The sequence below is a fragment of the Tachyglossus aculeatus genome, chromosome 1 (genome assembly GCF_015852505.1).
Source record: "Tachyglossus aculeatus isolate mTacAcu1 chromosome 1, mTacAcu1.pri, whole genome shotgun sequence".
Lineage (NCBI taxonomy): Eukaryota > Metazoa > Chordata > Mammalia > Monotremata > Tachyglossidae > Tachyglossus > Tachyglossus aculeatus.
In genome coordinates this window covers 137,393,326-137,416,690 of record NC_052066.1, presented here as the reverse complement: position 1 = coordinate 137,416,690, position 23,365 = coordinate 137,393,326, and the positions used below count along the sequence as shown (strand labels likewise).

At 43.8% G+C, this 23,365-nt stretch overlaps 1 protein-coding gene across 1 annotated transcript in view; it reads left to right on the top strand.

Annotated features, from left to right (window-relative positions):
- The window catches only part of TTC27 (tetratricopeptide repeat domain 27), a 264,277-nt gene that overhangs the window by 199,539 nt on the left and 41,373 nt on the right, over positions 1-23,365 (top strand). Inside the window, 3 exon segments of the mRNA XM_038747964.1 lie at positions 6,082-6,309; positions 15,386-15,484; positions 16,207-16,259. Coding sequence (XP_038603892.1) covers positions 6,082-6,309; positions 15,386-15,484; positions 16,207-16,259 — 380 coding nt within the window.

Genomic DNA, 23,365 nt, shown 5'->3' with positions numbered 1-23,365 from the left:
AGTACATGCTCCATAAACGCCATGGATGAAAATGCTAAGTAGATAGGGATTTGCTGCTGTAAGTGGGCAGAAAAGTGGCAGAAGAGCTTCAGCATGAGCAAGTGGAAGGTAATGCATATTGGGAAAATAATCCAAATTGTAACTACATGACAACGGACTTAAATACGTCACAGTTTGGGAAAGCACAATTCCTGTCCCTTCCCCTTAGATCAGCAGGACTATGTTTGCTTTGTTCGGCTCTGTTTTTACAGGTCTGTTGTATGTTGAAAGCAAACAACCCCAAATAATTGAAAGTTTGAAGATTTTCTCTCAGTGCTTCCTATGTCACATAAAAGATTGATTAGCCCCCCCTTTGTTTTTATTACGCAACTCAGGGAGATCAGATTAATCATGAACCCTGCAGTTTTCCACAAGGCTGCAAATATTTTTCTTCCCAACTCAGCCCTTCTCGTTGTGCTACCCTCTTAGTTCATCACAGGAAGCGGTTCTTGCCAACTACTGATTGTCACTAACTTGATTAGATGTGGTCATTGTGAAATTTTATCCATCATTTAATGGCTTAATAGGGTTGACCTTTCCAAAGCCCTGGAGAGTGTGAGCAGGGAGTACGTGAAATCACTGTCCCTGAAGCCCCACCACACCAATGTAAGAGTTATCACTGAAGTTCAAAGGTGGAAAGTGCGAAACAAACTAAAGGAAGAATCTTTACACAGTAGGCAAAATTCATTATCACTGGAAGTCATGCCGGTTCAAAGGCTCGGTGATATCAGAAGGGGTTTGGGTAGATAAATGGGCAAAAAAAAGAAAATCCTTACGGTTTACTTAAGAAAATGTGAGGGATCCTCGATAGAACATTCAGAATCATTTGGATAGATACCAAGGGGAGCAACCATCACGTTGTTGTAAATATCTTTTGGCCATTTTGACAGACCAGAACCTGGATTGACCATACCATTGGCCCGATCCAGTTACAGCATTGTCTAGCGTCTTATCCTCCAGCGGACTCTCCCAAGGTACCCAAGAGGGCCTGCTTAGCTGCCTTTGATCCGCTCCCTACCCTATCTCTGTGTGTGTGTGGGAAGATTTGGCTCCAGATTTAAGAGAAATAATCAGTTTAAGAGCACTGTTCCATGTCCATTTTGAGTCTCCCTTCATTTTAATCGTTTTTCCGGACCTCGTAGCTTCAAAATGGCCCCCTTGTTGTCAATTAGAAAAATGAAACCACTCCAGATATGCCCACTTTCCTCTCCCCGCAAAACCACTTGCCGCCCGAGTGTTCAGAGGGTGTGGGAGTTTCCCATCAGTAGAAACCCCTGCTCCTTTAGGAGGGAATGGAATTGTGGACAATAGAGGGAATTTGCACAAACAATGTCATTGCTTAATCCTTGAAATAAAGTATTAGCAGATTACATTTTTCATTTATTAATAATTGTGTTCTCTTCGAGTGGGAGAAATAGGCACAACAATGAGCCTGCCTTTTTTCAAAGAGGTGTGCTAATCAGATGAGAAGCACGCCAAGAAGCAGTATTGAATTATTCCATTTAATCTCGAACGTGGAATATTTGTGTTGGCAAATCATCCTTCCCCGACTGGGGCCAAGGCAGGCTCTGTGCTGTAAACCTAAATATGGGGCATTTCTTTTTTGCTGCTAAGGACCAAGTTTCTGAAGTGCACCCATGAGTGCCCACAGTGAGCAGGTGTTGCCTATACACCTGGTGATGGAATCACGGGTGCCAGGACCACCAGAAATTGGAGTCCGATCTGAGGTTCAGTTTTGCCGGAACCATGGACATGCGTGGGGTCTGTGGAGGAAGGCCAGAGACTTTCCTTTAAAGAGCTGGAGTGAAAGGACACCTGAAACATCATTCCAGCGCAGTTCAGCCACCAAAAAAGCCCTGCTTCAATGTAAAATGCAGTTCCTGTTCAGTGGGCTGAGTGGTGATCGCACTGAGAGCTCTCAGCATAGCGCCTGGCACATAGTAGGCTCTTAACAAATACCTTAAAAAAACACAAAAAAAGATCTGGAGCTGGGGCAATATTGGCAGAGAGGCGGAGAAGAGCGTGCTGTGTAGTTTTCATCTCCTAGCTGTAATTCGGGAGTTCAGGAATTTAGTCCAAGAAGCAACCAGCTTCCCTGGCACCTTGGATTGTTGAGTTTATAGTGAGCTTTAGTCGGTGTATTTTGAGATCCACAATCAATACTTATTCATTGTACCACAGGAGTAGTTTGGATGAGTCAGGAGCAGGAGAAACAAAAATCATGAAAAGATATCTCTAACTGCCATTCTTCTTTTTACTGCTGTTTGGGGTGCTCCAAAATGACAAAAATGTCTTATTGACATCTTTCAGTTTCGCTAGTAGGCTGATGGCCTTTTAAATATATCTGTGCATGTTCTGGGCTTTATTTTTATCCTAATGAGCAGAAGTTTGCATGAATATCCTCTCGCACATTGCTGTAAAAATACGCAGCTATATTTGCCCCGAGAAAAGTCTGGGACCCCAGCTGTAGGAGGTTTTGAAGCATTTACATTCTCTAACCATCCCTTGCCCGCCCACATCTTCAGCTTGGCACAAAATAGATCCCCACACCGCCTTTGAGGCACTCCAGCCGTCAGCCACTAGACCTGTTTTTGGTCCAGCGTTCCCCATCTCTCTGGGGTGAAGCAGATGGATTGAGAGAAGCTTCATCAATCAATCAATCAATCAATCGTATTTATTGAGCGCTTACTGTGTGCAGAGCACTATACTAAGCGCTTGGGAAGTACAAGTTGGCAACATATAGAGACGGTCCCTACCCAACAGTGGGCTCACAGTCTAGAAGGGGGAGACAGAGAACAAAACAAAACCTATTAACAAAATAAAATAAATAGAATAGATATGTACAAGTAAAATAAATAGAGTAATAAATACGTACAAACATATATACATATATATAGGTGCTGTGGGGAAGAAAAGGAGGTAAGGGGGGAGGAGGGGAAGAGGAAGGAGGGGGGCTCCATCTTTCAAAACCATTGGGCAACAGGAAAGGGCATAGTTGGGAAGGATTGGGAAGTGGAACGGAGGAGCAGAAAGAGAGAAATCTGCAATGCAAATGGGATGTGAGAGTAAAGGATGGAAAATAATGACCTCGGGAAAGGTGATTCTGCTGGCAGGATGGTGGGGCTTGAAAAAAGAGAACGAATGAATTCATCCAGCACAATTTCCCCTATCCCTAATTTGTTTTAATGCCCATCCCTCCCTATAGAAGGTAGGAAGACGGTAAGCTCCTTGTGGGCAAGGATGGCTTCTACCAACTCTTGTGGATTGTACGTTCCCAAGCACTTAGTACAATGCACTCAGTAACTATCATTGGTTGATTATGGTTATTTGTTTAGCACTTACTGTGTCCCAAACACTGTACTAAGCGCTGGAGTAGATACAGGCTAATCAGTTTAGACACAGTTCATGTCCCCCATGAGCTGCAGAGAAGCTAAGTGATTTGCCCAAGGTCATGTGGACCTGAGTTCTAATCCTGGTTCCACCACTTACCTTCTTAACTTCTCTGCCTTTGCCCTCTACTTAATTTGTGAACCCTGTGTGGGACAGCAACTGGGCCTGACCAGATCATCCTGTATCTTCCCCAGCATTTTAGAACAGTGCTTGACACATAGTAAGCATTTAACAAAAACCACAGTTATTGTTATTATTGCTTTCGTTATTATTATTCACCCTGCTCCCAACCCCACGGCAAATTATTTATTTTAAATTATTTATCCATATTAACGTCTGTCTCCCCCTCTGAACTGTAGACTGCTCATTATGGGCAGGAAACGTATTTGCTAATTCTCTTGTATTGTATCCTTCCACGTGTTTAGAACAGTGCAGTGCACATAGTGAACGCTCAATAAATACCATTCAGTGGAAGGAGCACGGGCTTGAGAGTCAGAGGACGTGGGTTCTAATCCCGGCTCCCCCACATGTCTGCTGTGTGACCTTGGGCAAGTCACTTCACTTCTCTGAGCCTCAGTTACCTCATCTATAAAATGGGGATTAAGACTGTGTCCCCCCCAGTGCTTAGAACAGTGCTATGCACATAGTAAGCGCTTAACAAATGCTATTATTATTATTATTGTTATCAGTGTGGATGGGATGTTGGTGTCCAGCTGCACTGCAGCAAGGCAAACCTCCATTGCTTTTGTTCTCTGTCTCCCCCTTTTAGACTGTGAGCCCACTGTTGGGTAGGGACTGTCTCTATGTGTTGCAAACTTGTACTTCCCAAGCGCTTAGTACAGTGCTCTGCACACAGTAAGCGCTCAATAAATACGATTGATGATGATGATGATGGTGATTGCTCCCAAGAGCATGTGCAGGAGCCAGGTCAGAGCAAATTGGTTCTTTGCAAGGCACATTATTTGGGATTTGCTTGAATCAAAAAAGTTTGGCTACTTTCTCTTCTGATAGACAGGGGTGAACTTTTTTTTTTTAATGGTATTTGTTCCACACTTAATTGGGCATTACACCAAGCGGTGGGGTAGATACAAGCTAATCAGGTTGGACACAATCCACATCCCATGTGGGGCTCACATTCCTAATCACCTTTTTACACATGAAGGTATGGAGGCACGGGCTGGGAATCAGAGGACCTGGGTTCTAATCACGACTTGGCTAATTGCTTGCTGTGTGACCTTGAGCAAGTCACTTAACTTCTCTGTGCCTCCATTTCCTCAGGTATAAAATGGGGATTAAATACCTTTTCTCTCTCCTGCTTAGTCTGTGAGTCCAACGTAGGGCAGAGACTGCATCCGACGTAATTAACTTATACCTCCCCGAACACTTAGAACAGTGCTCGACACATAGTAAGTGTTTAAAAAAATGCTATTTAAAAAAAAAATAGCGACTTGCCCAAGGTAACCCAACAGGCATGTAGCGGACCCAGTATTAGTACCCAGGTTCTTGCCAACTTGTACTTCCCAAGCACTTAGTACAGTACTCTGTTCACAGTAAGTGCTCAATAAATACAATTGATTGATTGATTGATTGATTGACTCCCAGTCCTGTTCACTTTCCACTAGGTCACACTGCTTCTCAGTAATAACAACAATAATAATAATAATAATAATAATAATGATATTTGTTAAGCATTTCCTATGTGTCAAGCACTATTTTAAGCTCTGGGGTAGATACAAGTTAATCAGGTCGGTCACAGTCCCTGTCCCACATCAGGCTCGCAATCTTCACCCCCATTTTACAGATGTGGTAACTGAGGCCCAGAAGAGTGACTTGCCCAAGGTCACACAGCAGGCAAGGGGTGGAGCTTGGATTAGAACCCATGACCTGTATATATGTATATATGTTTGTACATATTTATTACTCTATTTATTTATTTATTCATTTTACTTGTACATATCTATTCTATTTATTTTATTTTGTTAGTACGTTTGGTTTTGTTCTCTGTCTCCCCATTTTAGACTGTGAGCCCACTGTTGGGTAGGGACTGTCTCTATATGTTGCCAACTTGTACTTCCCAAGCGCTTAGTACAGTGCTCTGCACACAGTAAGCGCTCAATAAATACAATTGATTGATTGATTGATTGATGACCTTCTGACCCCCAAGTCCGTGCTCTAGCCACTCTGCCATGCATTGAAAGATATGCTGCCCCAACAGTAGACTCTTGCTTGTTACGTACTTCAAGTGAGGTTATCCATTCATTCAATCATATTTATTGAGTACTTACTGTGTGCAGAGCACTGTCCTAAGCGCTTGAAAAGTACAATTCAGCACAAGGACTTAATACAGTGCTCTGCACACAATAAGCGCTCAATAAACATTATTGAATGAATGAATGAATCCAGTGGAGGCCGGGCCACCAGTTGAAAATAACAGCCGTCCCGTCGGGTGATGGCAAAAGTATCCTGGAGAATTCCTGCTGAGATTACCAGCCTTTAATCAGAGCAGCTTCCACAAATGGCCAATGTTCATCTCTCACCTAGACGTCACCCAAGCTCCCGGGTGGAGTATTCAGTCATTTCCGAGACGAATCTTCTGTTTCCTTCTTTAGAGAGGTACTATGCATGTTATAGTATTGTTCGTATGACTCCTAGGCAGAAGAAATCCTGAGGCAAGAACTGGAGAAGAAGGAAAGCCCGAGATTATACTGCTTGCTGGGCGACGTGCTTCGCGACCACCATTACTACGACAAGGCGTGGGAGCTGTCCGGGCATCGAAGCGCCAGGGCCCAGCGCTCCAAAGGACTCCTACACTTGCGGGGCAAGGAATTCCGAGAGTGCGTGGAGTGCTTTGAACGCTCCGTGAAGATTAACCCCATGCAGGTAAGGAGGCAGGAGGCCTCAAGTCTACGGGAGCTTTCCCCCATCGTCTTTGTCTCCTTTTCTCCTCCAAGCAGTCAATGAGAGGATCGTTCATTCATTCATTCTGTCGTATTTCATGAACACTTACTACGTACAGAAGCGCTTGGGAGAGCACAGTACAACAATAATCAGACACATTCCCTTCCCACAACGAGCCTACAGTCTAGAGTCGGCAATACAAATAAATAAATTACAGATAGGTACATAAGTGCCGTGGGGCTGGGAGGGGGAAAGAACAAAGGGAGCAAGTCAGGGTGATGTAGAAGGGAGTGGAAGAAGAGGAAAGAGGGGGGGGCTTAGTCTGGGAAGGCTTCTTGGAGGAGATGGGCCTTCAATAAACCTTTGAAAGGCAGAGGGGGAGGCGGAGTAATTGTCGGATTGAGGAGTGAGGGCATTCCAGGCCAGAGGCAGGATGTGGGCCAGGGGTTGGTGGTGAGACAGGGGAGACCGAGGCAGAGGGAGAAGGTTAGCTCCAGAAGATTGAAGTGTGCAGGCTGGGTTGTAGAAGGAGAGTAGTGGGCGCTTAGAACAGTGCTTTGCACATAGCAAGCGCTTAATAAATGCCATCATTAAAAAAAAAAATGGCAAGGTGGTGGAGTGCTTTAAAGCCATTCTTGAATCTGGAAGCGGTCCCTCTCGCACTCGTTTTTCACACAGGTCAGCACAAGTAACACAAAAATAACCTGACTTTTCTCCTCCTGTTAACTGCTGGAAGTCTTTATCGCTTCCCTACTTCTTCCTGGAACTATCAATCAATCAATCGTATTTATTGAGCGCTTACTGTGTGCAGAGCACTGGACTAAGCGCTTGGGAAGTACAAGTTGGCAACATATAGAGACAGTCCCTACCCAACGGTGGGCTCACAGTCTAAAACTACTCAGGTCTAGGTTTGGCAGAGAAAGTGGGAAAGGAAGGGACCTAGAGACACACGGAGGTCGTTGTTTGGGAAGTAGGTATAGTAAAGCCTAAGAGAGAATGGTGGAGAGAGGACCTGAAAAGTTGAAAACAGAGGGAGGGTGAATTTTGTTTTTTAATGGTATTTGTTCAGTGCTTACTATGTGTCAGGCACTATACTAAACTCTGGGGTAGATCTCATATGGGGTTCACAGTCTTAACCCCCATTTTACAGATGAGGTAACTGAGTCACAGAGAAGTGAAGTGACTTGCCCAAGGTCACCCAGCAGATAAATGGCAGAGCCGGGATTAGAACCCAGGTCCTCCGACTCTCAGGCCCATGCTCTATCCATTAGGTCACGCTGCTTCTCTTTTCTCTCAGGATCTGAATTGAACAATGTCCGGGGCTGAAGTCTCTGACTAGAGCAAAGAAGGGAAATTAGAATTAAGATGGAAAAGTTTGCCCACAAGTTTCCACACTGCTGTTGAATTTAGGCGTTCCTGCAGTGAAGCCACTTGGGGCTAGTGGGCTAATTCATTTTCTTCCTTTAAAGACAATGTGGGGCCAGCAAGAATGGCGTTTGAATCTAATAACTGTATTATGGCCATGAATGAACCCAAAGGGTCAGCACAGAATTAGATGAGCAGTGTTTGCTTGTAGGAGGCTGCCCATTTAAGGACAGCCCTCTTTGAAGCTAGATTGCATAATGATAACTTCAATTTATTGCCTGAGTGGTAAAGAGCATATTGTGTTTGGCTGCTGTGATCTTCAAAAATTTGGGGTCTGGCTCCTCTCCCCAACCACCACACATTCCAGAGTGCTGTTACCCCAGACCATTGAGTAACGATCAGTGGGTTGAAGGGCGTTGTGCTCTGCCCTATTTCATTCATTCAATTGTATTTATTGATTACGGACTGTGTGCAAAGGTCTGTTCCAAGCGCTTCTTCCTTTTTCCTTTTCCCATTTTCCCTTCTTGACTCTGCTGGCCGGCCCTTCCCACACTAACCTCTCTCATGGGGTCTACAGGACGGGGAAAGGCAGGAGGGACGGGGAAGGAGGAAAGAGGCCAACAGAAGTCAATCAATCAATCAATCGTATTTATTGAGCCCTTACTGTGTGCAGAGCACTGTACTAAGCGCTTGGGAAGTACAAGCTGGCAACATATAGGCAACATGTACGTATTCATTATTCTATTTATTTATTTATTTTACTTGTACATATTTATTCTATGTATTTTATTTTGTTAATATGTTTTGTTTTGTTGTCTGTCTCCCCCTTCTAGACTGTGAGCCCGCTGCTGGGTAGGGACCGTCTCTAGATGTTGCCAACTTGTACTTCCCAAGCGCTTAGTACAGTGCTCTGCACGCAGTAAGCGCTCAATAAGTACGATTGAATGAATGAATGAATACTATTCTATTTATTTTATTTTGCTAATATGTTTTGTTTTGTTGTCTGCCTCCCCCTTCTAGACTGTGAGCCCGCTGTTGGGTAGGAACCGTCTCTCTATGTTGCCAACTTGTCCTTCCCAAGCGCTTAGTCCAGTGCCCTGCACACAGTAACTGCTCAATAAATACGAATGAATGAATACTATTCTATTTATTTTCTTTTGTTAATATGTTTTGTTTGTTGTCTGTCTCCCCCTTCTAGACCGTGAGCCCGCTGTTGGGTAGGAACCGTCTCTATATGTTGCCAACTTCTCATTCCCAAGCGCTTAGTACAGTGCCCTGCACACAGTAAGCACTCAATAAATACGATTGAATGAATGAATGAATATAGAGACAATCCCTACCCAGCAGTGGGCTCACAGTCTAGAAGGGGGAGATAAAGAACAAAACCAAACATACTAACAAAATAAAATAAAGTCGGATTCTAATCCCGGCTCCACCACTTGTCTGCTGTGTGACCTTGGGCAAGTTGCTTCACTTCTCTATGCCTCATCTTTAAAATGGGGATTAAGACTGTAAACCCCATGTGGGACAACCCGATTACCTTGTATCTACCCCAGCACTTAGAACAGTGCTTGGCACATAATAAGTGCTTAACAAGTACTATCTCACCATCATCATCAAACAAACAAACAAACTGCGGAGCTCCTCAGGCATATGAGGAATATGGTCATGGGTTCTAATTCCGGCTCCGCTGCTTGTCAGCTGTGTGGCTTTGGGCAAGTCCACTTGACTTCTCTGTGCCTCAGTTCCCTCATCTGTAAAATAGGGATTAAGACTGAGCCCCCCATGGGACAACCTGATCGCCTTGTATCCTCCCCAGTGCTTAGAACAGTGCTTGGCACATAGTAAGTGCTTAACAAATGCCATCATGATTATATGAGCAAGTAGGAACAAGGCATAGCTCGGTGGTCTGTGCCTGGGTCCATTGGCCAGGACTCTGCCGTGCCCAGCCTGTCTGTGCCCATCCGTGCCCCTCTGTGCTTGGCATAGCAACTGCGGTAGAAGGATGGTTTCTGGCTTTTGTGCTCAGAAGCCTTGAGCAGTAAAGTCCGACCCCATCGTAGGCAGGAGATGAAAGACAGGTGGCAGAATGGGAAGAGGGAGGTTATAAGTAGATTTCCGAGGTGGGCCAGACATAATTACCGCACCCTCAATCAATCAATCAATCAATCAATCGTATTTATTAAGCGCTTACTGTGTGCAGAGCACTGTACTAAGCGCTTGGGAAGTACAAGTTGGCAACATATAGAGACAGTCCCTACCCAACAGTGGGCTCACAGTCTAAAAGGGGGAGACAGAGAACAAAACCAAGCACCATCGACCCCCGGCCCACGTCATCCCCCGGGCCTGGAATGCCCTCCCTCTGCCCATCCGCCAAGCTAGCTCTCTTCCTCCCTTCAAGGCCCTACTGAGAGCTCACCTCCTCCAGGAGGCCTTCCCAGACTGAGCCCCTTCCTTCCTCTCCCCCTCACCCCCCTCTCCATCCCCCAATCTTACCTCCTTCCCTTCCCCACAGCACCTGTATATATGTATATATGTTTGTACATATTTATTACTCTATTTATTTATTTATTTTACTTGTACATATCTATTCTATTTATTTTATTTTGTTAGTATGTTTGGTTTTGTTCTCTGTCTCCCCGTTTTAGACTGTGAGCCCACTGTTGGGTAAGGACTGTCTCTATATGTTGCCAATTTGTACTTCCCAAGTGCTTAGTACAGTGCTCTGCACATAGTAAGCGCTCAATAAATACGATTGATGATGATGATGATACTAACAAAATAAAATAAATAGAATCGATATGTACAAGTAAAATAAATAAATAAATAGAGTAATAAATATGTACAAACATATATACATATATACAGATGCTGTGGTGGGCTCCATGGGTAGGTTAAAAATTGGGGGTGGAGTTGGAGTTGTGGCAAGAGAAAATTCAGGTCAAGAGACAAAGAGAAGGAAATGCTGGAATGACGTTTCAGGTGAGAGCCACTAACGCCTCAGAGGAAGTGACTGAAAAAGAGAAAATAGCTGTGGAGAAGGGAAACGTGAGTCACGTCGGGTGGTCCCAGAGAGGGGAGATATTTTAGGTGGTCTGAAAGAGTTGTTTGTCATTCAGCGACGCCCACTCTCCGTCAGCAGTCCGTGACTGGACATCTAACAGGGCAGGTGATTACTCAGAAGTGATTGGATCTCTCCCTGGTCTCCCACGGGATGTTTACCTACTGAGGAAACCAGAACCACCTTAGTCATCTCTGTGGGGATCCCTTTGAGTCAGGAGATAGGACACAGGAGATTCTCCCCCTTTTAGACTGTGAGCCCACTGTTGGGTAGGGACTGTCTCTATATGTTGCCAATTTGTACTTCCCAAGCGCTTAGTACAGTGTTCTGCACATAGTAAGTGCTTAATAAATACGATTGATGATGATGATGATGAGATAGGGACCGGGGGAGAATGGAGTGTAGAGTACGTTACACTTCACTACGTACGACTAATAGTGAAACGTTCCTTCTTTCCTCCCTCCGAAAGCAAAATTCCAAAGCAGCTGATGCCCAGCCGTGTATTTTCTTCATTGACTCATCAAGGGAAATGAGAAAAATATATGCCAGCAATGGGCTATTCATCCTTAAACTGAAAATGCGATGATAGCTGTTCATATGGGAGAAAGGGACATTTGTGGATCAGCCTTGAAAGTTAAAAGAACAGAGCACAGCACTTATATACGTATCCATATTTACTTATATTAATTTCGGTCTCCCGCTCTAGACTCTAAGCTCCTTGTGAGCAGGGAACGTGTCTACTGTGTTGTATTGTGCTCTCCCAAGCTGTTAGTATGGTGCTCTGCATTCAGTATGCACTCAATAAATACAATTGATCAAGATAGGTGAACAAAGTGAATTACTGTGCAAATTTTGGGGGCTCTGGGGGGCTTTTTTATAGTATGTTCCTGTCATTATGTGTCAAGCACTGTGTTAAGAGCAGGGGTAGGTACAGTGTAATCAGGTTGGTCACATGGGTCTCACAGTCTCAATCCCCATTTTACAGAGGAGGTTACCGAGGCGCAGAGAAGTGAAGTGACTTGCTCAAGGTCACACAGCAGACACGTGGCAGAGCCTGGATCAGAACCCCGGTCCTTCTGACTCCTGAGTCCATGCCATGTTGGTGGCCACTGTAGTACAGCCCCGGGCATTCTGGCTGCCCACGGTTCACCGGGTTGCTTTAAAGCTTTCAGGGGTAACTGAGCGGCTTCCCTCCTGTTACCCCTGGTCTGTGCAGGAGCCCTCTGCTTTGAAATACAGCTGAGCGTGAGGGTCAGAGCTTTAACCCCTGTGGAAATCCAGGTGTCCTCTTTGCCACTCTGATCCTCTTTTCGTTCATTCAATCATATTTATTAAGCGCGTACCATGTGCAGAGCACCATACTAAGCACTTGGGAAAGTACAATACAACAGTAAACAGTGACAGTCCCTGCCCACGACGATATCAGTCTAGAGGGGGGGAGATGGACATCGGTACAAATAAACAGACATCAATGCAAATAAACAAAATTACAGATATATCCATTGGTGCTGTGGGGCTGGGTTTGGGGGGACAAAAGGAGCACGTCAGGGTGAAGCAGAAGAGAGTGGGAGATGAGGGAATGTGGGACTTAAGTCTGGGAAGGCCTCTTGGAGGAGATGGGCCTTCAGTAAGGCTTTGAAGGAGGGGTGAGCAAGGTCGGGGCGGGGGTGAGGGAGAGTTTTCAAAGTAAACACTTTTTGAATTAGAAAATTTGCAGAAACAGGAGCCTCCACTTCACAGTAAGTTGTCCCTCCTTGCGGACAGTCAGTCAATCAATAGTATTTATTGAGGGCCCACTGTGTGCAGAGCCCTGTACTAAGCTCTTGGGAGAGTAGAGTACAACAATAAACCCACACATTCTCTACCCATAACGAGCTTACGTCCAGAGGGGTTCACAGACGTTAATGTAAGTAAATAAATTACAGATAATGGGTATTTAAATGCCTGGCCCAACAAATCTCCCAGTAAGGGTTCTTAAACCACAATAAACGGAACTGCTTCAGGGTTTTGAAATAGAGGCAGATCAGCATTCCCGATCCAAACACACTGCTGAATATGCATTTGTGTATTTATTTATTTATTATGGTATTTGTTAAGCGCTTCCTCTGTTCATTCATTCAATCATGTTTATTGAGTGCTTACTGTGTGCAGAGCACTGAACTAAGCGCTTGGGAAGTACAAATCGGCAACATATTGAGACGGTCCCTACCCAACAACGGGCTCACAGTCTAGAAGGGGGAGACAGACAACAAAAAAAGTGTGCCAAGCGCTGGGGTGGATCCAAGCAAATCAGGTTGGACCCCGTCCCTGTCCCACGTGGGGCTCACAGTCTCAATCCCCACTTTACAGATGAGGTAACTGAGGACCAGAGAAGTGAAGTGACTTGCCCAAGGCCGCACAGCAGGCTAATGATGGAGGCGGGATTAGAACCCATGACCTGACTCTCAGGCCCAGACTCTATTCACTGCGCTGTGTCACGCTTGGAGGCACAGTTATTGCAAGATGGTGTGTCTGTTCCAGTGTCTGCTTCCCAGACTGAGCCCCCTTTTCCCTCTCCTCCTCCCCATCCCCCCTGCTCTACCTCTTTCCCCTCCCCACAGCCCCTGTATATATGTTTGTACAGATTTTTTACTCTATTTATTTTACTTGTACCTATTTACTATTCTATTTATTTTGTTAATGATGTGTATATAGCTGTAATTCTATTTATTCTGATTGTATTGACACCTGTCTACTTGTTTTGTTTTGTTGTCTCCCCCCTTCTAGACTGTGAGCCCGTTGTTGGGTAGGGGCCATCTCTCTATGTTGCCGACTTGTACTTCCCAAGCGCTTAGTACAGTGCTCTGCACACAGTAAGCACTCGATAAATACGATAGAATGAATGAATGAATGCATTTTGGGGTCTGCCGTCCACTCGACATTTGCTTCTGTCGGTGAAGAAACCACGGCACCCCTTGGGTCCCACACCTCATTAGAGTCTAGGGACTGTGTCTACCGACTCTGGTATATTGTACGCTCCCGAGCCCTCGATACAGTCATCATCATCATCAATCCTATTTATTGAGCGCTTACTATGTGCAGAGCACTGTACTAAGCGCTTGGGAAGTACAAATTGGCAACATATAGAGACAGTCCCTACCCAACAGTGGGCTCACAGTCCTCTGTACACAGTAAATGCTTGATAAATACCATTGATTAACTGGTCCCTGTATCCACTTCAGCCCCTGCCAGATGGAGTCTTTTAGGATAGAAGTTTTGTATGCTTGCTGGATGTTTGCAAAAGCTTAATATTCATTCATTCAATCATATTTATTGAGCGCTTACTATGTGCAGAGCACTGTACTAAGTGCTTGGAAAGTACAATTCGGCAACAAATAGAGACAAACCCTACCCAACGATGGGCTCACAGTCTTAATATCTTAATCTTAATATTCCTTCATATCTTTATATCTTAATATCCGTTAATATAATTCCTTAATTATAAGGAATTCCTTACAAATAAGGAATTCCGTAATATTCCTTGAAATTCCTTAATTATAAGGAATTCCTTACAAATAAGGAATTCCGTAATAGTCCCTGAAATTCCTTAATTATAAGGAATTCCTTACGAATAAGGAATTCCGTAATATTCCTTAATATAATTCCTTCATCTTTCCTCTCTGGAAGGATGCTGTAAAGTTAAATAAGGAGTAAGCTGCCCCTTCTAGACTGTAAGCTTGTTGTGTGCAGGAAATGTGTCTGTTGTATTGTTATATTGTCCTCTCCTGAGTGCTTAGTACAGTGCTCTGCACATAGTAAGCCCTCAATAAATATGATTGACTGACTGACTGACAGTTCTTGACCGTACATGTTAAATTACTGGACACATTTCTAGTGTCATTTTACGTGAATATTCAGAATTTATATTGAACCGTATTTTCCTCTTCAAATGGAAGCTACCTTTCCTAAATCCCAGGAAGAAAGACTTTCCTTATTTTTTTTAATGAATAGGGTTTCAAATTAGAACAGTGCTTGGCACATAGTAAGCGCTTAACAAATACCATCATCATAAAATCAGATAAAATGCATTAACGTAGACTGGAATTAGAACTAAAAACAACCTTCATTCTTTTACTACTTAGGCACAAAAGATTGCACTTCCATAGCTTTTTTGATGTAATAGTAATAATGATCGTGGTATTCATTAAGCGCTTACTATGTGCCAAACACTACTAAGTGCTGGGGTAGATACCAAAGGGTCAGGTCTCATATGGAGCTCACAGTCAAAATTAGAGGGAGAACAGGTACTGAATTTTCATTTTGCAAATGAGGGAACTGAAGTGTCGAGAAATTAAGGGACTCACCCAAGTTCCCACGGGAGACAGTTGGTGAAGGCAGAATTAGAACCCAGGTCCTTTGACTCCCAGGCTTGTGCTCTTTCCACCAGGCCACGATCCCACGTAACAGAGTTTTTGGTCTTAGAAAATGAGGGCCAAAAAAATCTTCAGAACCTGTAGAAAAGGAAGAACTTCAAATAGCCAATTTCAAAAAGTTTGAGATTAGCATTTCCCTCCTGCTAAGAGTTCATTCCTGTGCAATTTGACAAGGATCACTTTGTTTTTGACGGCGAATTTGCTCTTTTTGTCTCTACAGCTCGGGGTCTGGTTTTCTCTTGGCTGTGCCTATTTAGCACTGGAAGACTACGGAGGTTCCGCAAAAGCATTCCAGCGCTGCGTGACATTGGAACCTGATGTACGTCTGATTTATCCTTCTTTTTCCTCTGCTGTATCCTTATTTAAATTCCCTAATAAGTTACCGCTCACCGGTCGTAATGATCAGATTTTCATGTTATGGGAAAGGCAGTCACTGAATTTTTTATTGAAGGTTCTAGTTTCACTTTGGATAGCAGAAAAAGAACTGGTACTTGCCCATCAGACTGTGAGCCCACTGTTGGGTAGGGACTGTCTCTATATGTTGCCAACTTGTACTTCCCAAGCGCTTAGTACAGTGCTCTGCACACAGTAAGTGCTCAATAAATGCAATTGATTGATTGATCAGAATTTCCCAGTAAGAGTTTTGTGAAACGGGACTCATCCCTTTACAATGGGGCAAAATTTTGCCAGATTCCATTCCCTCAATTTTGTGAAACTTTTCCAAATTAAAATACAAGTAATATAAATCCTCTCTCAATTACTAAATGCCAACACAATGTTGAACCCATGTCATTCGAGAAACTAATTTGACAACTTGGCGTAAAAATCTCTCGATTTTTAAAAGGAAAACTTAATGGGTGGGTTGCTATATCTTCTCTGTCACAATTTAAGCTTATTACACAGTCTGTAAACTAACACCTGCAGGCCACAATAATATGAACATTATTATGGTGTAACTGTTTCCCCCCAAATGAGATATGGTGTTTTGTTTTCATAACTGTTTTTTTGTTTTTATAACTGATTTCTTTATTATCACTTCAGAATGCTGAGGCCTGGAACAATTTATCAACGGCTTATATCAGATTAAAACAGAAGTAAGTACTTCAAACATATTCAAGAACATTGTTTCCTGAGTAAATACATCTGCTTTTCTCTTTCAACACTGAACTTGTCTTTTCCACAAGGGACCTCACTTTCTCACTCCCACCCCACTTTGGCTTAATCAGACTATCTTCCATTTGGCATGATTGGAAATTTTAAACTATTCTCTTGATGCAAAATATTTAATTCTCTTGGAAAATGCAAGTTTTCATTCTAGATTTTAATGTTAAAATTTGCCAGATGAGAATAATAATAATAATAATGGCATTTGTTAAGCGTTTACTATGTGCAGATCTGTGTTCTAAGCGCTGGGGGGGATACAGGGTGAACAAGTTGTCCCACGTGGGGCTCACAGTCTTAATCCCCATTTTACAGATGAGGTCACTGAGGCTCAGAGAAGTTAAGTGACTTGCCCAAGGTCACACAGCAGACATGGTGGAGTTGGGATTTGAACCCATGACCTCTGACTCCAAATCCCGTGCTCTTTCCACTGAGCCATGCTGCTCTTCATGAGAAGAGCTCATGAACTCATGCTGTTCTGTTGAACATGAAACAATTGTCAAATCAAGTAAGAAAACAGATATTAAAATAGATTTAAAGTCTTAAAATCAAAGCTGCTTAATGATCTTCTTTCCCCTTAATTCTTGTAGATTAACCCCACACTATGGCAGTTAATCAATCGGTTGTATTTATTGAGTGCTTTCTGTGTACTGAACACAGAACTAAGTGCTTGGGAAAATAACTGTACTTTGTATTGTACCGTTGTACTGACAGTTGGTATTGACATTCCTGGCCCACAACGAGCTTACAGTCTAAAGAGGGAAACTGACATTAAGCAGAATTGCGTAGTGGATAGATCACGGGCATGGAAGTACGAAGGTCATGGATTCTAATCCCAGCTCCGCCACTTGTCCGTTGTGTGACCTTGGGCAAGTCACCTCACTTCCCTGGGCCTCAGTTATCTCATCTGTAAAATGGGGACTGAGACTGTGAGCCCCACGTGGGACAGGGACTACTGTGTCCAATCTGATATGCTTGTATCCGCCCCAGCGCTTAGTACAGTGCTTGGCACATAGTAAGAGCTTAACAGATACCACAAATCTTATTATTATTATTTTCATAAATGCTGTGGGGCTGAGGCTGGAGCGAATATCAAAGGGTACAGATCCAACAGCATAAGCAATGCCCAAGGGGGAGAGAGTAGGGGAAGGGAAGGCTTAGTCAATCAATCAGTCGTATTTATTGAGTGCTTACTGTATGCAGAGCACTGTACTAAGCGCTTGGGAAGTCCAAGTTGGCAACATATAGAGACGGTCCCTACCCAACAGTGGGCTCACAGTCTAGAAGGGGGAGAGGAGGAGGTGTGATTTCATGAGAGCTTTAAGGGTAGGGTGTTTGGGGAGGGAGGATGAGGGAGTTCTAGGCTGGAGGGAGAACATGGGCTTGGGTTAGGCGGTGAGATCAAGGTACAGCAAATAGTTTCATCATAATAATAATTATTATGGTATTTGTTAAGCACTTACTCTGTGCCAAGCACTGTTCTAAGCACCGGGGTAGATACAGGGTAATCAGGTTGTCCCACAGGGCGCTCACACTTTTAATCCCCATTTTACAGATGAGGTAACTGAGGCACAGAGAAGTGAAGTGACTTGCCCAAGGTCACACAGCAGACAAGTGGCGGAGCTGGGTTTAGAACCCACGTCCTCCGACTCCCAAGCCCGTGCTCTTTCCACTAAGCCATGCACTTAACTTCTCTGCGCCTCAGTTACCTCGTCTGTAACATGGGGATTAAGACTGTGAGCCCCAAGTGCTACAGTTCGATTACCTCGTATGTACCCTAGAGTTTAGAACCGTGCTTGGCACATAGTAAGCGCTTAACAAATGCCGTAATTATTATTACCTTTTTTAAAAAAAAAAAAAAACGCTCAGACAGGAATCAGTGAATCGGTGGTATAGAGATGCAAAGCCTGCAGGCCAGGGTAAAGTAGGAAGTAGCTAGCTGACTGAGTGATTTAAAGCCAATTTCTGTTTGATTCATTCATTCATTCATTCATTCATTCATTCAATCGTATTTAATGAGCGCTTACTGTGGGCAGAGCACTAGACTAAGCGCTTGGGAAGTACAAGTTGGCAACATATCGAGACAGTCCCTACCCAACAGTGGGCTCACAGTCTAAAAGTGAACACAGCAGTCTTATTCACCCAATATGAATTTTTTCCTCAATCTGGGTAAGGAAGCCTTTCCACAATTACTGGATGGATTGGGAGTACTTTTAAAGACTAACATAAATAATAATAAATTCCCTTCCCCACGGCACCTGTATATATGTATATATGTTTGTACATATTTATTACTCTATTTATTTTACTTGTACATATCTATTCTATTTATTTTACTTTGTTAATATGTTTGGTTTTGTTCTCTGTCTCCCCCTTCTAGACTGTGAGCCCACTGTTGGGTAGGGACCGTCTCTATACGTTTGATGCGGAGGTGAATAAAGGGGCAGCAACTGGAAACCCTTGAGTAGGGCGATCTGGACTGCTTACTGTGTGCAGAGCACTGCATTCATCAGCCCAGAGGCTCTCCCACATTAAGCCCTTCATCTTCCCTATCTACCCTCCTCTCTGCAGGGACCATGTACTTGGCTGACTACCCATTAAGCACTTAGACACTCATCCTAGCTGCACAATACTTCTGTAAACATGTTTTAATCTCCTCTCTCTCCCTTATCTGTAATCTGTTTCATTCATTCATTCATTCAATCGTATTTCTTCTAGGCCGTGAGCCCACTGTTGGGTAGGGACCGTCTCTATATGTTGCCAACTTGTACTTCCCAAGCGCTTAGTACAGTGCTCTGCACACAGTAGGCACTCAATAAATACGATTGAATGAATGAGTGAATTTATTAAGTTTTTACGGTGTGCAAAAAGCTGTACTAAGCGCTTGGGAAGTCCAAGTTGGCAACATAAAGAGACGGTCCCTACCCAACAACGGGCTCACAGTCTAGAAGGGGGAGACAGACAACAAAACGAAACATGTGGTCAGGTGTCAAGTCATCAGAATAAATTGAAGTAAAGCTAGATGCACATCATTGACAAAATAAATAGAATAGTAAATATGTACAAGTAAAATAGAGCAATACGTCTGTACAAATATATATATACAGGTGCTGTGGGGGGGATGAGGGGGAGAGGACTAAGGGGGCTCAGTCTGGGAATGCCTCCTGGAGGAGGTGAGCTCTCAGTAAGGCTTTGAAGGGAGGAAGAGAGCGAGCTTGGCAGATTTAATATCATCCCTCATAGCCCAGAATCTCCTTCTGGGCAGGTATCTTTTATGCCCACTCTGTGGTATTGTACTTTCCCAAGTGCTTAGTACTGTGTACTGCATATAGTAAGAGCTCAGTAAATAGCAGGGATTAACTGATTGATTGATTGACTGGGGAAAGAAAGAGAGGAGAGAGAGAGAGAGAAAGAGAGAGAGAGAGAGAAAGGAAGGAAGAGAAAGAAAGAAAGAAAGAAGGAAGGAAGGAAGGAAGAAAGAAGGAAGGAAGGAAGGAAGGAAGGAAGAAAGAAAGAAGGAAGGAAGGAAAGAAAGAGAAAGGAAGGAAGGAAGGAAGGAAGGAAGGAAGGAAGGGAAAGAAAGAAGGAAGGAAGGAAGGAAGAGAGAAAGAAAGAAGGAAGGAAAGAAAGAGGAAGGAAGGAAGGAAGGAAGGAAGGAAGGAAGGAAGGAAGGGAAAGAAAGAAGGAAGGAAGGAAGAGAGAAAGAAAGAAGGAAAGAATGAAAGGAAGGAAGAAAGAAAGGAAGGAAGGAAGGGAAAGAAAGAAGGAAGGAAGGAAGAGAGAAAGAAAGAAGGAAAGAAAGAAAGGAAGGAAGAAAGGAAGGAAGGAAGGAAAGAAAGAAGGAAGAGAGAAAGAAAGAAGGAAAGAAAGGAAGGAAGAAAGGAAGGAAGGAAGGAAGGAAGGAAGGAAGAGAGAAAGAAAGAAAGAAGGAAGGAAGGAAGGAAGGAAAGAAAGAGAAAGAAAGAAAGAAAAAGGAAGGAAGGAAGAGAGAAAGAAAGAAGGAAGGAAGGAAGGAAGGAAAGAGAAAGAAAGAAAGAAAGAAGAAGGGAGGAAGGAAGGGAGGGAGGGAAGGAAAGAAAGAAAGAAAGAAAAAGAAAGAAAGAAAGAAAAAGAAAGAAAGAAAGAAAAAGAGAGAGAGAGGGAGAGAGAGAGGGAGAGAGAGAGAGAGAGAGAGAGAGAGAGAGAGAGAGAGAGAGAAAGAAAGACTAGCCACAATGGCAGGATGATCTAAGTGCAGTTAGCCAAGGATCATCAACTCTATGGTGCCCAGACTTGAAGTCTGTCAGTCTTGTGGGTTCAGCTCTGTGGTTTAGAGTTCATTTCCCCATCTCCCTTACCCTGCCCTCTCTGCCCTCTTCCCCTTTTGCTGACTTTATGAATCGCTTATTGTGCAACAGTGATGAATCCAGAGGTAAATCACCCTCTCTCCCCCACCTCCCTCCCCGCTTTCCTCCCCTTCCCGTCTTGCGGCTTTTGACTCATTTGTGACATCAGCTATAAATCACCAAGGCTTCAGAATGATTGGAAAGACCTAGTAAATCATTGCGTTCATGCCCCCGTCATCTCAGGATGGTTCCTGATGGGACCCCATTCAGCTTCAGAGTTATAGAAGTTGGTTCCAGACTTTTTTTTTCCTTTCTCTAGCCCCAAACCACTTCGACCAAATTCCTCAGCATTCCAGGTATTAACACTCTGCGTACAGAGTGGCTGTACCATGGAAAATAGCATAGCTTAGTGGAAAGACCACAGGCCTAGGAGTCGGAGGACCTGGGTTCTAATCCCGGCTTTGCCAATCGATCAGTCATATTTATTGAGCGCTTACTGCGTGCAGAGCACTGTACTGAGTGCTTGGGAAGTACAAGTTGGCAACATATAGAGACGGTCCCTACCCAACAGTGGGCACGCAGTCTGCTGTGTGACTTGAGCAACTCAGTGAAGTCTCTGCCTCAGTTCCCTCATCTGCAAAATGGGATTTAATACCCGTTCTCCCACCTACTTAGACTGTGAGCCTCTTGTGGAACCTGATACCCCAGCACTTTGTACAGTGCTTTTCAAATAGTAAGCGCTTAATAAATACCACGATTATTATTACCATTGGCCAGTTCTGTTTCCTGTGTTAAAGACAAGCACTGTGCAAATGATTGCTGTTATTACTTTTGTCATGACATTGTTCTTTGTTAAAACAAGCCAGAGTTTTGCCAATTCCTTGGAGAGGTTCCCCCCGGGGTGAAATGAACCACAGTGCACACGTGATGTAGTAAGAAAGGGAGTGTCACTCCCTTTCTTCTCAGAATAGATGACTGATGATCTGTTTCTCATTTATGTGTGACAATCACATACAAAAAACAATTCAGGCTCTACCCCTGAATTGTCTTCCATCCCAACCTAAATAGCCTAATCATCATAAGTGTGGCATTAGTTAAGCACTTACTACGTACCAACAAGCACTATGCTAAGCGCCGGGCTACTTACATACAAAATAATAATGGGTCCAACCCATTCCATCTCCCATTTTCCTTATTTCAAAACCCAGGCCGCTCTGGCATGATTCTTCTGCATGTCCAGCTACTAAATTGCATTTTCACAATAGTTATTTTCGAAATGACTTCTCTAACCATGTAACTATGCTTCAGAATTGTGTTCTGCGAGTCTGTTATTGTTCAGTCATACCACTTCCTTCCATATCAGACCTCCTGGCCCTTTTACAGATGTTTTTCAGTGTTGTCTGTAGCTCACTGATCTCTCCAGTTTGTAGGACCTCCCAGTCTGTGAATTTCATTAATGTATTATCTTGTCGTCCAGGTCAATCAGTCAACCAGGCAGCCAGGGGTATTTTTCGGGTACTTGTCCTAACACTGTGTTGAACATCTTCACGAAGTCCTGAACTCTGAGTGCTACAGGAGCAAAACATAGTCCTTGCCCTCAAGGAGCTCACAATCTAAAGGGCGAGATGGAAAGAAAAAGTTTATTTTCAAATAGTGTGAATAGGAGGCTATATCAGGGAGTAGTTCAATTATAGTAATAATAATGATGGCATTTGTTAAGCACTTACTATGTGCAAAACACTGTTCTAACACTGGGGAGGATATAAGGTGATCAGGTTGTCCCACGTGGGGCTCACAGTCTTAATCCCCATTTTACAGATGAGGTCACTGAGGCACAGAGAAGTTAAGTGACTTGCCCAAGTGACACAGCTGACAAGTGGTGGAGCTGGAATTATATCAGGATGAGGTGGCAGCATAAATCATTAACACACAAAATAGAACTCCAAATTACAGTGTACTCAAGTGTTGAGAAAAGGAGTAAAATAAATTAGTGGATGGATATTGTGTTGTTACTAATGAGGTGTTGGGAATTAATAAATAATAATGTGTGGTCTTCGTTAATAATAATGGCCTTTATTAAGCGCTTACTATGTGCAAGGCACTGTTCTAAGTGCTGGGGAGGTTACAAGGTGATCAGGTTGTCCCACGGGGGGCTCACAGTCTTAATCCCCATTTTACAGATGAGGGAACTGAGGCTCAGAGAAGTTAAGTGACTCGCACACTTACTTTGTGCTGAGCGCTGTAATAATAGTAATTGTGGCACTTGTTAAGTGCTTAGTATGTACTAGGCACTGTACTAAGCGCTGGGGTCGATACAGGCTGATTGTGTTGGACATAGTCCCTGTCCCACACAGGGCTCATAGTCTAAATACCCATTTTACAGATGAGGTAACTGAGGGACAGAGAAGTGAAGTGACTTGCCCAAGGTCTCACAGCAGACAAGAGGTGGAGCCAGGATTAGAACCCAGGTCCTTCTGACTCTCAAGGCCCGTGCTCTGTCCACTAGGCCATGCTGCTTCCCTGAATCAGATTCCACATGGAGCTCACAATCTAAATAGGAGGGAGAACAGGTATTGAATTCGTAGTTTGCAGATGAGGGAACTGAGGCACAGAGAAGCGAAGTGACTTGCCCAAAATCACACAGCAGACCAACGGCAGAGCCAGGATTAGAACCCAGGCCCTATGACCCCCAGGCCTGTGCTCTTTCCACTAGG